The sequence below is a fragment of the Sebastes fasciatus genome, chromosome 3 (genome assembly GCF_043250625.1).
Source record: "Sebastes fasciatus isolate fSebFas1 chromosome 3, fSebFas1.pri, whole genome shotgun sequence".
Lineage (NCBI taxonomy): Eukaryota > Metazoa > Chordata > Actinopteri > Perciformes > Sebastidae > Sebastes > Sebastes fasciatus.
In genome coordinates this window covers 39,505,701-39,528,905 of record NC_133797.1, presented here as the reverse complement: position 1 = coordinate 39,528,905, position 23,205 = coordinate 39,505,701, and the positions used below count along the sequence as shown (strand labels likewise).

The 23,205-nt window shown below is 41.1% G+C and overlaps 1 protein-coding gene across 3 annotated transcripts in view; it reads right to left on the bottom strand.

Annotated features, from left to right (window-relative positions):
* LOC141765072 (voltage-dependent T-type calcium channel subunit alpha-1I-like) overlaps positions 1–23,205 on the bottom strand; it is a 169,172-nt gene that overhangs the window by 78,602 nt on the left and 67,365 nt on the right. For 2 of the 3 annotated variants that reach the window (XM_074630923.1, XM_074630926.1), the window contains 9 exons: positions 17,960–18,111; positions 15,623–15,808; positions 13,590–13,707; positions 12,489–12,644; positions 10,716–10,803; positions 8,026–8,192; positions 4,284–4,354; positions 3,526–4,084; positions 2,841–2,941 (listed from right to left, as the gene is read on the bottom strand). In XM_074630923.1, coding sequence (XP_074487024.1) covers positions 2,841–2,941; positions 3,526–4,084; positions 4,284–4,354; positions 8,026–8,192; positions 10,716–10,803; positions 12,489–12,644; positions 13,590–13,707; positions 15,623–15,808; positions 17,960–18,111 — 1,598 coding nt within the window. The remainder of the gene's footprint in view (positions 1–2,840; positions 2,942–3,525; positions 4,085–4,283; positions 4,355–8,025; positions 8,193–10,715; positions 10,804–12,488; positions 12,645–13,589; positions 13,708–15,622; positions 15,809–17,959; positions 18,112–23,205) is intronic. The other variant, XM_074630924.1, reaches the window with a different exon arrangement.

The following is a 23,205-nucleotide window of genomic DNA, read 5'->3' as shown; positions in this document are numbered from 1 at the left end:
GCTGGCAGGTTTAATGCCCCTCCAGAGGAGGACAGACTTTGTTTGTTGTGTGAGCTAGGGGAAGTTGAAAATGATGTTTACTTCTTGTTTTACTGTCCTTGTCTACGAGGACATAAGGGAGGTACTTTTGAGTAAAATGACACATCCATTTATGTTGATTTCTTTTGGCTGGTTGACTATTAAAAACTTGAGTTGTGCTTCAGGAAGGGAACCTTTTTGTCTTGGGAGAGAAGGACCGAATATTACCTTTAACACCGAGCGGTAAAATAACCTGTAATTTTGTAATTGAATGAAATGTTTGACCACTGCAACAATATTTTTGGCATCTTGTAAACACATGAGGGTTCGGCCCTTTGTGACATGAAAATAAAGAAATCAATCAAAAATGATACATTTTGTATTTCTTTCTGGAGTGGCGATGCCTCGTCTGTAAATGCACAAATTGTTCATTTCTTTCCTCAACTTTTTTTGTTAAAATGTTGAATATTTTCACCTCCCGAGGCCTCTATTAATTATTCAAATAAAACAATCCAAGGTGTAACTTCTCAGCAGGCATACTGTTGTCATCATGTGATAAGAACTACTGGAGTAGGAACTACCTCTAAATAGACTTTAATATCCTCAGACACCTGCAGCGCTGCTCGTCAAACCCGTCGGCTCCAGAGTCGGTTAAAGGCAGCGAGCTCTGAGTGAAGCCCTCACACATCTCATCTCATCCTGCCGGCTATAAAAGGGAACAGAAGAGACCGACTGCTGCACCTGCTCTCTAGGTGAGACAATCAATGTGCTAACCTGACTGCTTTTCCTCCAGACCTGGCAACCCTCTTCCCTTTATCTATCGATTCAGATCTGGCAACTCCTTGTCCCCTGATATTGATCGTGACCAGCGGCGTCGCTGGCGTCGGCACTTATCCCACCTGAGACACAACTTCTGCAGTTGCGTTTTGTTTGTTTGTCTGCTTTAATTCTGTTAAAGTACACTTGTACACACGCTCACTACTCACTGAGGTGTAAACAAGGCAAAGACGCGCATATGCTCACAGGCTCCCACGTGCACATATGCAAAGTCATCCGCAAACACGCAACCCGACACTACCAGAGATATGGCCTAACGCTACACACACTGCCAACACGCACAGCCTTTTGCTTGACAGATGGCACCTGCCAGGATGCCAAAACACAGCCCTGGGGCCTGGCTTCCCTTAAGTGGCTATCAGCACGCAGGAGAATCGGGTGAGTGAGCGAACGGATGACTGAGTGATTTTTCTTTCATGTTGCTTTCAGGGGCCTTTTTCTACCAGCAACGCATTCAAGGGCTGGAGGAAAACACAATAACACAAACACACACACGACTCGGAGCCCAGAGTCAATAACATTGTCTAGAGAGAGAATAAAAAAAAATGGTTTGGAGGAAACACACAGAGACATCACTTTAACAAGCCATTTGTGAAACCAGAAGACAGCAGTTCTCTCTGTGTGAACAGACAAACGGTTTGACTATGCAGCTCGCTGTTCTTCCACATTATCGGGACAGAGCCGGGGACGTTCGCTAACATTTGTTTTTTGCTTGTCGACTCATCTCTCTGCACTCGGTTTCTCTGCACTTATAGCGCTGAACAAACAAACAAACCAAACCTATCACAAGTACTGACACATCCAGAGAGATGTTTCCTACTTTGTTTTCTCATTGAGAGGTTGAACTTTGGTGCACATTTTGAGTTCAGATCAATTCCCACTGACCAATCTGAAGTGGACCAAGGTTTTAAATAAAAGTCAATGGGTTTTACACATTGCCTGTTTTTAAGAGAGACTTTCCACAAGGTTGGAGGTTTTGGGGAGGATAATCAGAGTAGTGTGTGGTGGACAGAGGTCATCAGCATCCTTCTGTCTATCCAACACGTTCTCACTGCCAACTCGTCAAATACAGACTCTTAGTCAGTGCCCATCGACGTCTGATACCGACGCACCGAGGCACCCTTTAGCGTCTGTATGAGACGCGTCGAGCCAATGTTAACCCATCCACATCATTATTAGACGGTCAGAGCAACTGACGTAGTATAAGGAGCGAGGAAGTCCACTTAGGGTGGGAGGAAGGAGCGCATGGTATGGTCAAACAAACAGGTATTTCACCCAGGAGACCGCTCTTGTCCCATATGAAATCAAATGTCAACGTAACGTACATGACTTCCATACTTTACCAACACCAGTTTCATAACAAACTTGCTTATTCTAACCCAAACCACAATCTTTTCCTAAACCTAGCCAAGTAGTTTTGTTGCACGAGTAAACCTAAAAACTAAATAAACCTACGTTGTTTATTTTGAAAAGAGACTCTACGTTCCCGGAGGGAGGGGAGGTGGGTGGGTCAAACAAACACAAGACTTTCAACCAGGAGGCTGCTGTTCAAAATGAAACTAAAAGTAACGTTGACTTATTTAGTCACGTCAGTCTTTAGTCCCATGACTCGTCGGTATCGTCAGTACCGTGAGTCACGTGAGACTCTAGTCAGTGAAGTTAACGTCAACCACAACCGTTTCCTTACCCTACCTAAGTGGTCGTGTTGACTAAACCTAACTTCCTTTAAAAATTAATCAATTCTTTTGAAACACTATGCATTTAACGAGCGTATATTGACACGCCGTCCCTGGTCCGTCCAAAAGTAACGCAAGAAGGGAACCCCGTGCGACGGTCTCTGATGCCGAGGGGCACTGACCAAGCGGCGGTATTTGATGAATTGGGAATGAGAATGCGTTGATCTATCAGTCCTGAATAAATAAGCAACAACAATATTATATATATAAGTTTAACACTCAAAAAGTTAAGTAGTGGCGTCCACTCACCTGTTCCGAGGAGAGAACATGTAGACGGACCACTCCTCTCTGCTTTCGCACCAGTCCGGCTTGTACACCTCCATCATCTTCTGGACACGGAAACACAAACTCTGGAGGAGAGAGGAGGAAGAAGGGAAGAGAAATGAGCTGTGGGGGTGTTATCTTGAATAAATCTTTCATCTGTGATACGTATCATCCTTTTTCTGTTTTGATTACTGTTTTCAGCAAGTTATCATGTTATTAGCTCTTAGTATAAGCATTATCAGACAACTTTTTAAAGATGCCACATGGATCAACACTCACACTACAGTATATGGATGTTTTTTTTCCAGATAACTCTTTATTTGTATCCCCATTTTATCCATAATGTAAATGCAATTAAAATGATTGAATTTGTTTCTGGCACGCTTGGAGATTTCATAAAGTGACTGCAGAGGTTAGATAAACCAATACTGTTGCCTCATTTGTACACTAACTCCCACGATGATTATGATTAATGTTTTGTTTTGATTTGATTTTCAGTAATACCTACTGTAGACATATCTGGGAGCCAATAAAGAACAGAATATATATATAGCATTAACACAAGAGGTGATGATTATTCATTTATTAGTTGCTTTATGGTATTTCTTCTGTATGAATTCGTCCTGGTGAATAAAGAAGGAACAACTGATAGCTAATGTAGATCACTCACATAATCTGTCTCTTCATCGAGGTCTGCTCTGTCCTTGCGTGCGTTGACTTGAGGATAAACCTCAGTCATCAGCTGAGCGTGTGGACCTGGCGCCTTGCCATTACAATCCCGGTGGTCCACTCCTAAACCACTCCCAGCCCCAGACCCCCCAGTGATGGAACCCGTTGCCCCAGACCCACTCCTCCTCCCGGGGTCCGGCTGGACGGGGGGCAGGCTCGGGGGCAGGCCTGGGGGCAGGCCTGGAGGCAGGCCTGGGGGCAGGCCCGGGGGCTGTCCGCCCGCCCGGAGCAGCTCCGGGAGCTCCAGCGAAAGAGCCCGCCGGTCCCTCCTCGCCGCAATGTGTCTGGAGAGGAACAGCGGGGGCGCAGGTGGATGGTGAGGGGGCAGAGCGTGATGGGAGTGGGGCGGGTGGGAGAGAAGGGACTCCTGCTCGGCAGCAAAGGTGTAGGAGTAGGGCGAGCGGGTGCTGTGCACACGGAGGCTGCCTCCCACCAGAGGGGCCCCGCCGAACCTGTAGCTCCTCCGGCCCAGACTGTTTGAGCTAGACCTGCAGGAAACGCTTTTAATAATCATGAGACATTTTAAAATAAAGAGGTAATCAAACACTTTCTTCATATTGCACATTTAGTCATGAAGCTAATAAGAGCATAAAACAACAGGAAAGGTTTGCTGTTTCCATGTACAGTAGGTAATTAAGGCTTAATGGGGGTATTAAGAATTCATTAAGGCAATAGCTGAGAGTAAATCTGATGGTGTACCTGCGGTTCCAAGCTGACTGTGGATGGAAAGGGCGCCCCCAGTTGTGGTAGTTGGGACTGCGACCATGGCGCTAGAATAGACACACAACATTTAATTAATTATCATCAGTTTGTATCCAGTAAAACAACAAATCTCTCCAAGAACCAAAGACCCCGACTGGACAGTGAAGTCTACAAGAATGCATGAATAGATCTTAAATAATTCAATCAAAAACAATTCAACACAGTAAAGCATCCCGTCCCTCTTTACATCCCTCTATTGCACCATGTTGCAAAGAAACCTGACATTTCCCAGTGAATGTGTGCTGTTTATTAAAGGGTTAAGAAGGAGAATAAGGTGTTGTGAAACAGGTACTGTATATATGGATATATTGGGTTAGTATCTTGTTATATGTTGCTTAAACACCATCTTCCTTTTGATTTTTCCTTCAACATCAGCCTGTAAATCTGACATATTTACATCATAATAACGTTAAATCAGGTATAGTACACCATACAATAAAATGAAGTAAAACTTGCAAAGAAGTTGTGATGTAACTGTAATTTAAATGTACTTTAGCCTTTAAAATGTGACAGCCTCTCTTTGCTACAGGTCGTGGGGTTGCACTGAAGGAACCAAAGAAACAATCGTATTAATGGATCTATTTTTTATCATCCACGGTGTTAATTTGATGCATTTCAATGCATGTGTTACTCTCAATTAAATTTAGTTGTGCAGCTCCACTTTTAGAAATTGCTGCTCATCTTTAAACTCGTCCAAAAGTGAATACTCCTTAATTTGTTAGCCAGAAATGCTGTTGAGCCGGCGTCTCCCACCTGCTCCAGTGGCTGCCAGTAGAAGAGTGGATGAACTGGGCAGCACCAGTATATGAATATATGATCTCATTTACTGTTCGTACTTGTACCTATGGAAAGGACGCCATTAATCACAAGTTAATCATATTTGTTATCTGTTCAAAATGTACCTTGAAGGGAGACTTAGTCAAGTATTTAATACTCTTAGAGGACAAATATGCTGCTTTATGCAAATGTTTATATATATTTATTATTGTAAATCAATTAACAACACAAAATAATGACAGATATTGTCCAGAAACCCTCACAGGTACTGCATTTAGCATAAAACAATATGCTCAAATCATAACATGGTAAACTGCAGCCCAACAGGCAACAACAGGTGTCAGTGTGTCAGTGTGCTGACTTGACTATGACTTGCCCCCCAAACTGCATGTGATTATTATAAAGTGTGCATGTCTGTAAAGGGGAGACTTGTGGGTACCCATAGAACCCATTTTCAAGTTGAGCGTTATTTAGCTTATCTTTATCTTCACTTTAGCTCGTTGTGTTAATGTGTTAGAGAAATAAGTGGCGTTAAAACTAATTTGCATTAAAGCGTTATAATCACGTTATTTTTGACAGCTCTAGTTGGAATATGTAGCAATAGGGATAAAGAGCACGCCTGCCACTCTACGTCCATCATGTATTAATAAATAAATAAGTAAATGACCGAACAAATGAAATATAAACTGGTCTTTATAAATCTGATAGCAGGCTGTCATCAAGTTTAATATGCAAAACCCCCGAGTGCCAGTTCCGCTTAGAGGAACATAACCAGTTGTGTTTGTTTCCGCATGTCTAATCCTCTCAGCATGATAAACCTAATTATGGGTTTTACCCTTGGAAACGTACATGTCGCCAGTCAGAGCCTGACTCTATAGAAACTAACACGTCGGTCCATGCGGAGCTGCACTCAGGAGGAACACTGAGTGTGTGTTTGTGTATATTACTGTATATGAGACAATTTGTTCCACACTATAATAAACCAGAGAATTGCTGGCACTAATGTACTGAACATTATGAACATATCGCTGCTAAACGTACTGTAACTACTACAACTTTTACTTGCAGAGTAAACAGAAAAAAAACACATTTATACTGCATGTGATTATCATAAAGTGGGCATGTCTATGAAGGGGAGACTCGTGGGTACCCATAGAATCCGTTTTCATTTACGTATCTGGAGGTCAGAGGTCAAGGGACCCCTTTGAATATGGCCATGCCAGTTTTTCCTCCAAAATGTAGCCTAATTGTGGTTCATTATTGACCCCCCTTACCAACATGCTAGCATGACATGGTTGGTACTAATGGATTCCTTAGGTTTCTAGTTACCTCCGCCAAGGCCAATGGAGGTTATGTTTTCACCGGCGTTGGTTTGTTTGTTTGTTTGTCCGTTAGCAGGATTACTCCAAAAGTCTGCAATGGATTTGAATGAATTTTTTTGGAGGGGTGGGATGTGGCACAATGAACAATCCATTCGATCATGATCCGGCTTCAGGATTGCGATCAGCCAGAACATTAAGACCTCTGTGATCAGTACCATCTTACTCGGGCTCCTTGGCGGAGGTCTGCGTTCTCCGAGTGTCATTCTAGTTACATATGATATCTGTAGCTTCCCTCTATCTCTAAAGCTGACCCTGCCACAGCTGCTGAAAGAGTGTAAAGTCGGTCGGGATCACCTGCGATCCTGCAGGTCTCAGGGGTTTAAAATAAAAAAAAATGTAAATATGTCTTACACATATTAAGTCTAAAAAACATACTGTATATTTATACAAATTCAGATACTGAAAGTTTAAATAGAACAAAATAATCTCATTTGAGGTAACCCAATCAGTGATGATCTGCTAATATTATTATTAATACTATTATAGTTTTTTTCCTTGTTTATTTAATTTTATTGAGTTAAAAAGCAGACCTTTAACTCCATTGTGTACATTTGTTTCCCCAACTCTTTATGCGTCATTATGTAGATTTCATCAGAAACATGGACAAACACCCCCAACAAAGCAGCACACCCATTAGACTGATGCCGTTTTGATTGTGCTGCAAACACGACAGAGCGATGCATCATTGGCCCCGAGTTTCATCTGAGTCCAATCAACAATGTCTGATGTACTGAGTAAAACCAACAAACCAGCCAACAAACAGATGGAACCGATTCATAGCTCCGAGTGTGATCTCATCAAAGAGGACCAAACGCTATCAGAGCTGCTGATAAAACTGTAGCAATCAGTGCTAATCATGAAACAACTTTCTTTCTTGTTATTTCTGTACTTTTTGTTCCGAGTAATGCGGCGCCTTCTGATATCAATTAAGTCGTAGCGCTGTGAGAGAAGAGGAGGAGACTTCACAGTGAAGTGGATGTTCCACACCCACAGCGTTTCACATTATAACCTCTGAGGTAACGGCGTTGCTAAACTACAGCGTTATCATCGCTCTGTTTTTTTCACTCCCCTCCGTCTTCGCTGTCACTGCATCGCCATCATCTCTCTGTTCTGTTTCCTCCTCTCTACTTCTCCCTGTTGTACTTTGCTCTCTCTACTTCTCCCACTTTCTCTGTGACTGAACAGAAGAGAGGAACAGTCAATTAATACAAGTTGCCATGGCAACTGGATGCTGAGCCGAACCTTGCAACCTTGAAGAACTGTTTCAATTTCTCTCTCTCTCCCGATGGTTTCGGTTCAGTGGGCTCAACACCGGGGCATTCCTACTGTGTTTGTGTGTTTTAAAACCTGCAGAATATAAGCTACCGTATACAGTATGTGTCTGTGTGTTCACTACAGGGTGCAACCATTATCTGATTTGAATAAGGAAGACCAGGCTAGCGGTACAGCAGCTGCACTAATGGGAACATACATGACTCTTTCATCTTTTATGTCAGTGGATCAGAGTATGACCAGTATACCAGAGAGAGGGAGCGTCTCTCCAGGCTGCTCTTGCCCAGGCTCATCACGCTGCTCTTCCTGGACTCAATGGTGAAGCTCCGCCTCTCTGAGGAGTACGATCCCCGGGGCCCCGAATGGGCCCCCAGCTCCAGGTGGCCGTTGGGTGTCAGTGTGCAGATCCTTGGGTCTAGAGGTGGTTGAGCAGAGAGAGTAGGTAAAACAGTACTTTTGTTATATTATTTGTACCATTTATCTAATATGTTGCCAGCTCCCCTACTACCCATTTGGTGGGTTATGCTGTCATGAACTCTTTTTTGCTCGACCACTTTCTATCAAGCTGTCATGTACAATATATATATATCTTTACTTCACCTAGTGATTCTCTACATTTTCCAGAATGACATTTGACAACCCTGCAGGCATCGGGCTTCAATCTGCTGAGGGTTATAGATGGAGGTGCAGAGAGCCATCGCTGCAGTAACACAGTGAGGCTTTAATAAATAGAGAAAGGAGGAAAAACATCAAGCTTACAGAGGTCACACACTTTTGAAAGTTTAAAGGAATACTTCACCCACAAAATGACCATTTGCATATCAATTACTCAGCCTGTGTTACCTTGAATTCTGGGTTTTAAGGTCTAAAGGCCCTGACACAACAAGCCGTCGGTCGGCCAGTTTGTGGCCGTCGGTGAGCGTCTGTGGGTCTAGTTTTTGTGGTGTGTCCCACATCGTCGGCTCTAGTCTGCCAGTGTTGGAGGGTTTTCGGCCGATTCAGCTTGTTGAATCGGTGGCGGAGTCCGTCGGTGAGAGAAATCACTCTGATTGGCTGTTCAGCTCAAACTAATAAGTGCACGAGAAGAGAAACGGACGCGAGGAAAGCAAGCCAACGAAGGCTCTTCTAAGTTTTCATCTTCATCTCATCTGATCATTCCAACACACGGATATTTTCACAGCGACATCAACATCTGGAATGAAGCTAAGTAGTGAGTGAGTGTTCGGCAGACGTCACTTTGTTTCATGTTCGTATCATAACAACGGCTTGTATATCCGCTGTCCTCGGCCTTCTGTTTCCCTTTTTGAATGACGAATAGAGACTACCGCCGCCTGCTGGTGCGGCTAACTCGCCGTCGGCTGTCGTCTTTGTGGTGTGTTCAAATGCAGCTTGTCAGCCAACCCAAAGAAGACGTGAAGCGACGCAACAGTTGGCCTTCATCGCTGCTGGTTCTTTGATGTCAGCTTAGTATGTCTGGGCCTTTAAGTTTTAACAAAGATGCATGTGTTTGGGAAGTAGTGACCATACAACTGGATAAATGAGACTTTGGTTACACTGTACAAGTTGTACGAGAGTTTGTAAAAAGGGTGTTTTGATATAGATTTTTTTGTTTTTAAACGCGTGGAGGCATGTGAGAAAAAACAAAGTTTGCTTCAAGAATTCAAGGTAACACGGGGCGAGTAATTGATATACAGATGGTCATTATCTTTGTGAAGTATTTCTTTAAGACAGCTCATAGATTAAAATGGTTTGCATTCTGATTTTTTAAGCCTCCTGTTAGTGGAAAAAGGTGTAGCAATCTAAAAAGATAGATGTTTCTGAGACACTGAATTTGGATTTTTTTTTGTTTTCACTTCATAGCTGAAGATATTCCTCAAGTGGAAATACACAGAGAAAAAGTAGGATATCACCCTTGGCTCACTTCTTAAGCTTCTTAAGACAAAAAGAGGGATACACAGATTCAAAAGATGTAGAGAGAGACAGAGAATAAAAACTCACTGCCCACTCACACAAAAAAAGAAAAGAACCAAAGTTAAAACCTCTGTGCTGTGTAAGTGGACAGACTTTAAAACACATTGTTGGATTTCATCTACAGTATATAGGAGCCGACTGCAGGGTTTCTTCCTTTGCTTCCACTGCACTGCAGAGATCACATCTCCTCTGCAGCAGCAGCAGCCCACTCACACTGTATAGAAGTGATCCCTCCAGTCTGTGAACTGGTTTTTAATCCTCTCTGAACTGCGCTGTATGGCTGGAACAGGTTCATTGTGAGCTCTGGATAAAGATAGAGCTCATTCATATTTCAAGACGGCTGGTTATTCTCTGAGTTTTTCTAAGGCTTTGGCACAGACTTCTCTCTTACGTTTGTTTTTTTGGGGCTGAGCACATGAATAAGCCTCACTGGGAAACAACGAATACTGGCTTAAATGTGAGATGCAAGCAGATTGTTGGGCAGATTGTTGTTCAGTTTCGACATGAAGAGGAAAATCAGAGATTTGGCATTAGTGGTGAGTCAACTTCCAGAAACCAATGATTTGGTTTTAAAATCTCAAGTCAAGTCTAATCGCCAAAGACTTTGCACTATTCTTCTTATCATACATCATGTTATAAATTATTGTTCAATCGATACGGGGTCTCTCCTGATTGAAATCGAAATGTCAAGGAAAAAGTTGAAATTTCAGCATATGTGCAAGTCGTTTGATTTATTCTTGAAACGGTATTTAAACATTATTCTCAACAGTTTGACTTTGTTCCCGTCATTTTGGCTTTATTCTCAAAATGCAAAAAAAATCTTCCTTCTCTGATTTATTTATTTGTTCTGCCTGGCACTAATACTGAAAGTTTGACATTACTCTCGAAGGTTCGACATTGTTCTCGAAATGCAAAATAGCTATTTTTTCCCCTTATGCCTGGCCCCTAATACTCTTCCATAGCTCACCAGACAACTTTATGGAGTCGTGCTTCTCGCTCTCGTCAAAGTTGGAGGAGGAGCGGTCGTCATCCGAATAAGAGCGGTTGGCATCACCCTGGAGACAAAGAGGGGGGGTGAGAGATAGACAGAGATAAAAAAAGAGAGACAGGGAATTACACAGAGCTCATGCTATGGGGGGCTCTAAAGTGCACTGTAACTGATTTCACAGATTTTGTTTGACTCAGGAACCTCTAAAACTCTCCCACCAACTATCAAACATATTTGAGGTCATCAGGGTGGATCAGATCTGTGTTGTGAAAATCCTCAAACTATACACACTACTCCAGTGACCCCGCAGGTTTGGTTAAGTTCAATGGGATTCCCCTTTGGGTCTTCACTATGGGAACATCTGGAGTAAATTGGTTCAATAATCCCCAGTGTGTAGCAGTAGTAGGAAGAAGGTGAGAGAGAGAGAGAGAGAGAGAGAGAATGAAAGGCAGACAGACAGTGGAAGGCTGTGTTTTGTTTTGGCGTTTCATAAAGATCAATCATAAAGCATCATATCATAACGTGATTTGTGTCAGTGTTCCCCCTCCAACTCACGTGCCATGAATACGGCGCCGCTCTGATCCGTGTACGAACAAATCAACTGGCTTACTCAACCGCTATACAATTCTCCAACGATACATCTGTGAGTCTGACAGTTGATGGCAGATTGACAGCATCGTTTTCCACTGTTTTCCCACAGAGATGGATGGCTTCACAAATTACACTGTTGTGTTTAATTCACCACTATTATATGCTTTGACTGCTGATACAGCCTCGGATAAATATCATAATTGTGCCCAATACTGAATTTTTTTCTACAGTATAATAATAATACTAATCATTTGTTGTAACTCTAGCAGCAGCAGTAGCTCTATGCATGTCAATCTGCTCAGTTGTGTGATTATGACGATCGACCGGGTAGAAGAGCCTTGGTTTATTTGAGCTGTGAAGGTTAAAGTCTAGACTCTGAGGAACACAGACAGATGGATGGATGTCAGCCGTCCAAAGGGGAAGGACTCCATGAACAGACGAGCTGTCAAAGTTGAAAAGTTAATGTAAATCAATTTACAGGCCAGGCCTCGGTAAATAATTAATTTCCAAAATATTATTATTTTTTTTTTTTATCTTGGGTCCGTCACCACCACCCCCCCTCTTCGGAGGAATATATTTACTTTGTTTTCATATTAATATCCAATGAAGGAAAAGAAAAGTGATAATACTAATAATAATCATAATTTTAGTCAAATCATATTACTTAAAAAAACAACAACATAACAACATAAACAAATAAACAGACAACAACGACAAAAAAGAGTAGACATGGACACATATACTATAGTATATGTAAACAACAATATGTCATTACCAATGACAGAAAACAACGAGCTGACAAACATAGAACAGAGACATAGACATATTTAGGGGGGATTGTAATATGAAGATGATACATTTACAAAATATTAAAATTTGGCACTTGTTTGGAGTAAGTTATTGAGTAATTGTGAGGTAAGAGCTTGTTGATTTGTTACAATCCCTATGTTGCTGTTAGAGGGCATCACATGCCAGTGATATTTTTAACTATTTCACCTCTCCTGACGCAGGTTGAACCAAATTAGCATTTTCAAAAGGTTAGTAATGAATGAGATCAACAAACCTGGCCTGGACACCTCGATCATCAACAACTAAATTCAAACAGTCTATTATATAAAACAAGCTCACATGCTGCAGTTTGAAGCCAATGAGCTCCTTTACCTCTGCCTGAAAGCCTTCAACCAAGATGGCTACCAGCAGGTTGAAGAGGACGTAGTTTCCAAAGGTCATGAGGGCCACGAAGTAAAGAGCAGCGAGGGGTGAAGTGGCCGCCATACCGTTGTACAAAACCGCGTTCCAGTCCTCCTGGGTCAGAATCTGAGAGGATTACATACACATACAAGTAGACCACATCAACAATTTAAATATCAAATACAACATACTGACGTTTACAGAAGGTGTTCCATAGAGTTCTAGTATTCTTCAAATATTGTTTTGTGCATAGATGATTACAGATTGGTGTATTAGCATTAAATATGTCGGAAAATATGAATCACATGGATTTACAACCAATACGCAACCAATCTTAAAGTAACTACAAGGAACATTTAACTGGTTATGAAACATACTCAATTGAATACTGATGTTACTATATGACCTACATCCTGTAAACAAGACCATCAGCGAGAAGATTAGCTTTTTCTATATAGTGATGGTGGATATTCTTAATGTTTGTCATCGAGTCTGATTCTCGCTCATTCCAGACTCCAGTGAGGCCTCCGGCAGCGACCAGTCCGCTATGGACAGACCAGGATCCGGCTTTACTGCTGCCTTCGACCTGCGGTCGGAGCTCCGGTGGGAGGCTGAGAGCTCCGCGCCCGGCAGCAGCTACTCGTCTGTGACTGCAGGACCTGAAACCCACCGCACGCTTCCTGGAAGCCAACACCACCACCACGCTGCTGGAGGCCCAGGCCGTATTGCTGGGCCCGCTGGTGGGAAGGTAGGCACGGGAGAACCAGAACCAGGACTAAGCAGAGCAGACTGTCAGACCCTGCTGCAGTAAAATGAGAGGTTTTCTAAAGGGAGTCTGGCAGCTGCAGATCTTTACGACACAAAGCGTTAGTGGTCATGGAAACACTACCGCTTTTGTCCACAGGGGACGCCAAAATCAACACAAAATGAAAGTTCCTTGTAGTAACTTTAAGAAATATGTGCAAGTCATCTGCATACATAGAGAAATGGTCGTAAGTGGAGTAGATATACAGAGATGTGTGCCAGTGTGTTTTGTCGGCATGCTTATCTAAACAGTGATATGTTGATTACCTGGAAAACAGTGACAATGGCCCAAAGCAGGGAGTCAAAGTTCTTCCTGTCTGGTACTGTGTCACCGGTCTCTGTCTTGAGACTGAATTTACAGCCAAAGATGTGCATCCCCAGGATACTGCAACACAACAGCAGAGGTCTCTGGTGATGTTAACATACTGCACACGATAATTAAATATGGGTCTTTGCAGATTTTTTGAAGCATGATGAATATGAGTTCTACTTTTTAGAGTGGATGGTTCAGGCTTTTCTTTGTCTTATAGTTGGTTCTGATTTTATAAATGCAGATCAGTTTTATATGTTTGTTATCAGTTGTTTTTGTACTCTGGCTGCAACCAAACACTTTCTTGGCTGGGATTATAAAGATGAATGTGGATGTTTGTATGTGACTGAACCCTAAATTCTGGTTTCATGAGATGTTATCTACTCCAATGGCCCTGTTGTCACGGTAAAGTACCACACTAAACATTTAAAAGAGACGGAAGGGTCCTTTTAATGTGCAGTTAATTGCACACAATTGTTATAGAGATAGATAATAATACCTTGCAGGGAATTGAATAGCCTTTGTAGAGCATCAAACTATGAATGTCATTAGTATAGTTGTTGTAAAATATGCCTGCTGTAAGCAGCACCTGAGGACAGCACTGTCATGGAAGTTGTGTCTTAAAGTTGAGTTAAATTGACAAACCAAACATGAACAAATGATTATGGTGCAACGTAGCTGGGATGTCATACGCTGTATTAACACAAACACACCTTAAAAGTTATATTAAGGTTTATATTAAGGTCCTTGTAGCGTTAATTAAAAGGTAATGAGGCCCTTACAAGTCCTTATAATATGCTTATTAACATTATTATGTGTTAATAGCATCATAAACATGTTTATTGTTTCATTATAATACATTTATAAGCTAACAGTTTATAGACTGCTTAAGAACATTAATAAAATGTAAATAATGTAATGTAATAAAAACCTTATGAGTTTCTTAAAATTGTTAACAATAGCATTACAAACACATTTATTGAGTTTAACTAACTTACTTATCATTTCATTGTCAAACCTTTACTTACATTTTTTTGTTGTTTTATTAAGATACTTTATCATGCATGTATTAGCAGCAATCTAAAGCGAGAACAATTCTTTATTAAGGTTAATAAATCCTTTATGATGTACTAATTAACATTTTTTTAAAGATTTGTTTTTGATATTTTTCTGCCTTTATTAGATACAACTAAAGACGACATGCAGCAAAAGGCTGCGGGTCGGATTCAAACCCAGAAAGCATAAACAAGTCTTGTATAAGTGCTTATAAATGTCTTACAATTGAACAAACATGTTTATAATGCTATTATTAACACATATAGTCTTATTAACACATGATAAGGTGAATAAGCCTTATTACTAACTAATTAACTAACTAACGCTTATCACAAGGACCTTAATACAAAGCGTTGATGTAAAGGAATTTCACAATAAGTGCTTGTACTTGTACGTATGTATGTGTCTGAACTGGCTTGAGTGGAAAGTGGAGCTGAGAAGGAGGGAAACAAAGACGGTGAGGACTGCAGTAATTGATCGACCACTGAAAGACCTTTTAGGCCTTCAGAGTGCAGCTGTGTCGGTGCTTGAGCATCTACGAATGTCTGCTTGTTATGTTGCTCCACTTCTTCAAGTGTCTGCTTGTTAAATCCTAACCAGATCTTCAAGTGTCTGCTCGTTATATTTCACCCTGCGGGTTAATAGCTGCTTCAGAACACTGTGGCCTTCTGCGCTTCAATGGCAGCTTGTTAAGCAGGTGAGCAGGACTTAAAAAAAAAAAGACAGAATCCAGCACACACAAACACAAAAAAAAGCAGAGGATGAAACAATGATCTCTCTCTCTTAGTCATCTACCTAAAAAACAAAACGCTGTTTCAAATAAAAAGGGCTCCAAGCCTCGGTACATCTGTCAGGTGATGAGGAGCAGGAGAAGCTTGTAATCTAGGATCGACATCAAACGGACATATACAGCACATGATATGTATCGCCTTACCTGAAGATGAAGATGAAGAGCATGAGCAGCATGCAGAAGGTGGCCACGTTGTCCATGGTCTTCATGAGGACAACCAGCTGTCTCCTCAAAGCCGGCATGAACCTCACCAGCTTCAGCACCCTCAGCAGTCTGAAGGTCCTCAGCACAGACAAACCGCCGTCGGACTGGCCCACGATCTCACATACACTGAGAGGAGAAACACGGAGCACATAGACGACCGGGCAACAAAAGAGAAACGATGCTTAATACAATTTAAAGTATTAATCTGCAACATTTACATACAAACCCCTGTTTTACTCCACCAACAAGTGATACGACACTATCAACTTCAGCAGAGGTTCAACTGAGGACAGGGGGGGTTTAAATTTGAATTAAATTAATTCTGAAATGATCTAAACCAGAGGTTTTCAAAGTGTGAGAAGGGCCTCCCCGGGGGTGCTCAGTGAATGGAAGTGAAAACATATTACATTAGTTATCAAAAAAAGATCACACAGAATAGCCTAAATGTGTGTGATTTGGTTAAAGAGATAGTTCAGAGAGACAGAAATTTTACTGTTTTTCCCAGAGTCAGAAACTACTAAATGCATTTGGACCAACCTGTTCTCACTCCCAACTCGTCAAATAGCGCCGTTTGGTAAGTGTCCCAATGTTCAACTCCAATGTCCAACCCTACTGCGATGATATTTGACAGTCGGAGCAAGTTATAAAGTTATTTTATTTGCCCAGTAGCCAAACCTACTTGGCAAAAATAGGAATGTTGGCCCATTAAAACATAAATAAAACAGGGATATGGATAATTATTATAATTTATCAACGTACAAAACATACAATTAACATGCTCTCCTCAAAGCCACCAGACTCCATTGACAGAAACAGTCATTTTACCTCACTGATCACTGTAAAAACACACTTGATTCAAACTTGACAGAAACAAAATAAAACTCCTCAATACTGTTTTCTTTACACTGTTCCAACAATCACTAACACTGGTTGCTTTTTATTCAGAAGCTTTGGCTCATGATAACGTCATAATTTACCTTCACCAAATACTATTTTTTTTTAATAGAGCTTGAATGCATCATAGTGTATCTCAATGGAACCTGCGTTTAACATTAGCTGTTAGTTCCTTTATTTAGCCAAGCAGGACTGTGCTGCCCACCGGCTGCTAACAGCTAACATTAACTAGTTCTCCTTCTGCCAATTTCAATTTGTTGTTCACGATGTAGAATCATCAGGGATCGGCGACTAGAAAGAGTTAACGACAATCTCACGATCGTATATTCTTACTAAATATTGGCCGATCAATCGGGGCATTTCTAATAAAGATCACATTTCTTTTTCACTTGCCCGATCGGACAACTGCATGAGGCATTCCACTTGCCCGAACACAGAGTTTACTTGCCCCGGGAAAGGTGGCAAGCGTTAATGTTGAACCCTGAGAATAATTGGTTTATCTTATCTTGCAGTGATTAATGCGTCCACTTAAGAGGTTATTTACATTTTGGCCGCTATAAATCAAGCTCTTGGTTAATGCTCAATGCCTTTAATTGCTGTTTGCTGCCGTAAAACAACCACAGAAGGGGGATCACAGAAGTTATATCGTTCCTTTGAGATCTGGTAGGTATTTATCATGAGCAGAGAACCGTTCCAGAGTGGAAAATCTGCCTTGGAAGAAATTTGTGCTCTAATAGAGGTGTCTATCAGAGGAGCACTTTGAGCACATAAAAAAAAACATCAAAATAGCATCGGCTCTGCGTCTGCAAAGATTGAATGGGGGCATTTTTTAAAGAGCAGCTCTGCATGAATAGCTGAGGACATTCAGATAGATGAAGAGGGAAATTGGTAGTGGAGCGATAGATAAGAAGACAGATGTAGATATGTTCAATCAACATGTATCTCCTGTGACGGGCTGCACATTTGATCTTGTTCAGTTTTAGCTGCTTTGATGTGTATTTGATCTCGGGGTTATAATGGGGATCACAGACAAAGGCGCTCAGCCAGATGAATTGGGGGAAAAAACGCAGCAGATCAAAGGCACAGCCTCTCACCTGAAGCTCCGGGCTCACACAACAACAGACAAAAACCTGTCTGCCACTTCGGCATCCAAATACATACAGGTGGTACATTTCAATCACGTAGAATGCAGATGACAATTTGACAAAGCATGACATGAATAATTTAACTGCAGGATCTCTTTCCAGAACAGTCTGGCAGACCATAAGAAGTATGCTGCCTGAATTACATCAGTCAGTATTTCAGGAATATAATATTTTTGTCCTCCAAAAAATGCATCTCTTCCTGCCAAAACACTGCAGGATATCTATATAGTGTAATTACCTGATGATGACAATGATTCCATCAAACACGTTGTAGGGGTTTCTCAGGTAGTTGAAGGAGCCAAACGCAGTGAGTTTGAGGATCATCTCCAGGGAGAACATGCTGGTGAAGACGATGTTGCAGATCTCCAGAACATTAGTGAGCTCCTCTGGCTGACAGAGGAGAGAAGACAGAAAAAAGAAAGGAAGGGAAAGAAGAGAGTAAGTTAAAGCAGAAAAATGCACTAAAAGGAAATATACACATATTGTAGCTGTAGGGCTCATTACTCAACACAAAACTAAATTGTTGGATGCATGAAAAGAAATAAAGAGACACGTTTGGTTTTCTTGCATCCTCACAGGTAGTTTGGCAAAACACAAACTTTGGCAACAGATGAATTATTATTAAAACAATTTATCATTTGTAATAGTGGACATTTAAGGGTCATTTAAGCTTGTCAGGAGTAGCTCTAAATTGTGAGACTTGACTCAACTTTAATCTGTCTAAAGGCCTTCACATACTGCGAAATACTCGCCTGCCAATATTGTATGCCTAGGGCTTTAATTGTGAAAGGTGAGAATGGAAGGAGTGGATCTGGTCTGTGCTGCCTTTGTCAAGGTTGAAAGGAGTAATAAAGATTGCGGTCCTGGTTTGGATTACGGCGCCTTCGTGTTGTTGTTTCATAAATATAGGTGCAATCTAAACCTAAAGAAGTTGTAGTTTTGTTGCCTCAATCTGTTTTGTTGCCTAAACCTAAAGAAGTTGTATATTTATTGCCTAAAATTAAATAAGTTGTAGTTTTGTTGCCTAAACTTAAATAAGTTGTAGCTTTATTGCCTAAAATTAAAGAAGTTATAGTTTTGTTGCCTAAACCTAAAGAAGTTGTATATTTATTGCCTAAACCTAAAGAAATTGTAGTTTTGTTGCCTAAACCTAAAGAAGTTGTAGATTTGTTGCCTAAACCTAAAGAAGCCTTTTTGTTTGTGTTCAAAACGTAATGTTTCTTTCAGTTTTACATGTTAGAACATGCTGTTTTTAAGTTTCACTTTCACAACATAGTAGGCGTAGTAGGTCCCTAATGACCCACATCTATGGTGCTTATAGCGACTGATTATTTAATGGCCTGATAACAGTCGAATCGGATGCACCAACAGACCAAACTACCATGCTAAACATGTCATGATTTCTAGTACTAGCACAGCAAAAAAATTAGGAAGCTAGATTATAAAAATGAGAGAAAAAAAAAAAGTGAAGGCAGAACGTTGCCAGAAGAAATTAAATGGAAATAAAGGGATACGAGCAGTAACAGGGTAATAGGAGAGGAAATGACAGGCAGCACAACACAAAGGGCAACATTAAATGTGTGAGAGGACATTATCTGCAGGAACATCGTGGTCCCTTTGGTCATAAATCCACAAACTACAAGCAGTCCTAGTTAATCAATACCTGGAAGAAGTAACACTACCACACACACATACTGTATACTGCACACACACGCAGCAGACTCGCAACTGTATTTCTGGCAAGAAATCTAAAAGCTAAAGGAAACTTCACACGGCTGAGTTCTTGCTTTCTCTCCATCTATCTATTGGTCTTTTCTTTCTTTTTGCTTCCTCAGCGCTTTGTCTAGTTATCAGCCATTTTACTCACCATGGATCGAATGCTCCAAATTGATTGGTGGAAAGGGCAAGGAGAAGGACAAAAGCTTTTCACACACACACAAAAAGAGTACTGGTTTAGCTACGATTTCAGAGGATTTACTGAATAACACGCTGACAAACAGTGAAACAGCCAGTATGTTATTGCTCTTTGTGTCTCTACTGTCAGCTCCTTTCCAACACAGCAGCAGGTAGCAGGCAAACAAAACGCAACACATGTTGTCATCAATTATGGATGCTGCAGATGCGGCCATTAAAAAAAAAGGTCCAATCACGCCTTTCACCTTGGAGACAAACTGAAAGACGTTAGTAGTTTTGCTCCCAACAATGGTGTGGGAAGCTATAATGTAACACTGCATTCAGTCCTGGAAGTTACACCAGCAAAGCGATTGTTTGTGAGAGTGATAAAATTAGCTCCTGGACACACTGCCAGTATTCAAACAAGTCTTGTTAACACTTGAACATTGGCAGAGACAGTTGTACTCATTCTTTTTATCTTCTACCATATGCCTTTACAATATATTTCACTTTCTTTTACTTGCTGTCAGTCTCACGTTGTTAATGTGCATCAATGTCTGTCTTTTCAGCTGTCTGACACTGTTTGAGTCCTCTCTCTTTCTGTCTTCCTGTTTCTGTGAGGATTTGCTCGATATAAGGAAGAACACACACACACACACAAAGGGCTAAATTTGGCACAATCATGAATTCCAGCACATCTCTATTCCACAGAGCTCCTCTGTAACTTTGGCGATGACGCTTCTGACATTTCAGAATCAATGAGCACTGTTTTGCATTTACATGTTTGTCTGTTTGCACTGCTTCATGTATATATGTGTGTGTGTGTGTGTGTGTGTTTGTCAGTACTAATGAGTGTTTAGCAGTGTGAAAAAACAGGCTAATGATGCGTGCCCACCAGTGTCGGTAACGATGTGACGGCCGACCGCTGTTTGCAGACCAGCCAAACAGCGTCGGCGGACCCTGGAGATCCATTACTGCGGTCTCATTACTGCAGACCTGGGAACAGATCTAAAGACTGGCGTGTTTTCCGGTCGGCTGATGTATGGAATAAAATAAGAAGATTGGGGATTTGACGTCACACTGAGGACAGCTGATTTAGGAAAGCAAACAAAAACAGCAAAACTTTAAAAAACAACCTGATGTGAAACAAGACCTAAAAATAAAGCCGATCCTTAATTCTAATATTAGTGAACACAAACTGGTGTGTGGATGGTTCCAGCATCTGGAGAAGCAATGCCGCCCTGAACACCAGCCTCTATACACACGGGTGACTAACTCTTTAGTATACATCGATAAACCTTGAATGCCTGTCCAGAGTAAAACAAAATTGGCATTGGCATGGTTTTTTAAAAACGCAGATGCAGAAAGGTTCAGCCTACCAAGTAGACTGAACTGAATGAACAGCACATTTGCAAACATGCATTAATCAACTGTACAAAAGCATAAGCAGGGGTCACTTGTGCTGCTCTGATCCAAATACTATCAAACCTCGGACATACTTTCCATGTTCGGCTGCAGACTTGTACCAGTCACGCAGATGTGCACGTGGTTACATTCATGCTACAATTGAGGGTCCGCGTCGGTCTGGCGTTCCACGCATGCTCATTCCCTGATCCTGATCCTGGTCATTTGTCTGACTGTGTAGGCTACAGAGTGTCTGACTTTGACACCACAGCCCACTCTTTGCACCCGTGTCCTAACAACAACAGTTAATAGGTTCCTTTTAAGCAGGACTGTGATCTTTCCAAACCATAACCAATGTGTTTTATTTGCCTAAACTTTAAACTTAACCATAGAAATGGCAGATCAGGAAACACTCACATGTTCTAATGGGTCATTTTGGAAGCTAAAGATGAACCTGGTTTGTTGTTTAGTAATATCATGTGATGATCCCATATGTGGACAGTTGTATAACATTTTGCAACAAGCTCAGCCTTTTTTAACCTTTTCACTACTGGGATGCTTTTAGCATGTAAAGCACAGCGAGTCTGAGTGCAACACCTTTCCACCTGTCTCATGTAACATTCCTGTGATGGAAAGCCACTGCTGTGGTTTCATAAATATCAGTAATGTGATAATGGAAATCACAACAAACCAAAATCCTCTAACGTGTCTCAAAAAAGTGATTTCCTGTAGAGAGCGAAAATATTTATTAAATAAGAGTATTTGTATGTTTCAGCAGAACCTTATTAATGCAGATAGCCGTCTTATTAAGGCTTGCCCCGCTGGTTATTGATTCTTCTATAATTCTCAGGTAGGGTTGCATTTATTCATAACATAAATTTTAGATGCAGGGTTTCAGAACCTCAGCTGCTCTCATTTTCTATTCTAAGACATCCGACTGTTTCCTGTGGATTGATTCATTGTCCTCCAAAACCCAATTATGATTTTATTTTTGAATTCTCTGACCTACTTTCGATTACCAAATATGTCTGGTTCCTGCCGTGATTTTTAATTTGCATGTGACAGCCATCCCCAATAAATCTGAAAGTCTGTGGGTGTTATTGAATATTTCGACCGTGGCCGCGGCTGCTCCTGCAACATCAATCTGGCGATTTCCTTCGGTTTTAATCTTGACACTTTGGCAGAGAGAGAGACAATCGTTCAGCCGCGTTGTTTGATCTCTATCCATCCCTGTCAAATCTCCAAAGTGCCCATCACGATGCTGCATTATTAATTCCCAAACAGCTGTTGAATTCTCTGAAGTGTCTTCTCACTCGAGCAATCCATCCTGTTCAATAGGATCTTGTATTTTCAGTAATGCACATGATACCATTGGAGCATCTAATGTCCCCTATGTCATCATTGTCATCTAAGATAATGACCCGAGAATTGTGATCATGTTTGTGAGTTAATCTCAGACCTTGCTCTTGAGAGCAAGGTCTGAGATTAACAGAACGAGTTAATAAACAAAACGATTTAATAAAAAAATTCTCCTAGGGGATCTAGGTGGGCTCCGTAGATGTCTTTCAATCTGATGTCTACGGTTATTAACTCGTTCCCTCGAGTTAGTAACTCGAGGGAACGAGTTACTTCATAGAGCACTTCTTCCAATCATTCCTGACAGTCCACGCATTGCTGATGTACGGCGAACCCCTAGGTGATGTACTTTGGTAAAGTTGGAAAGATATTGACAGATTCAAACTTCCTGGATCAATAACTCATAACAGAAACGTTGTTAAAATACAAATGAGGGCTCTTTCTAAATCAGGACACATTCTCTATGTGCAGCCGGCTGTGAGAGGGACCGTCTACAAAGTGCACTTCACTATTATACAGTGTAGTACCACCAAAATTACTTCACACATCAATGATCTCCTCATAGTTGTGCTATAACACTTAGTTTGGAAAAAAATATGCTTTTGCATAATTTTGGTGAATTTTTAACGGGAAAAATATTCAATTACTTCATTTTTATAAAGTGTAGTGCAATCAAAATGTCTTAATTAGTTTAATAAGTATAATCAGGAAGAGATCATTGATGTCTGAATTAATTTTGGTGGTACTACACTGCATAATACTGAAGTTATTGAATATTTTTCCCATTAAAAATTACTTCAAAAATTACCCTGAGTTACTAATGTGAGGGAA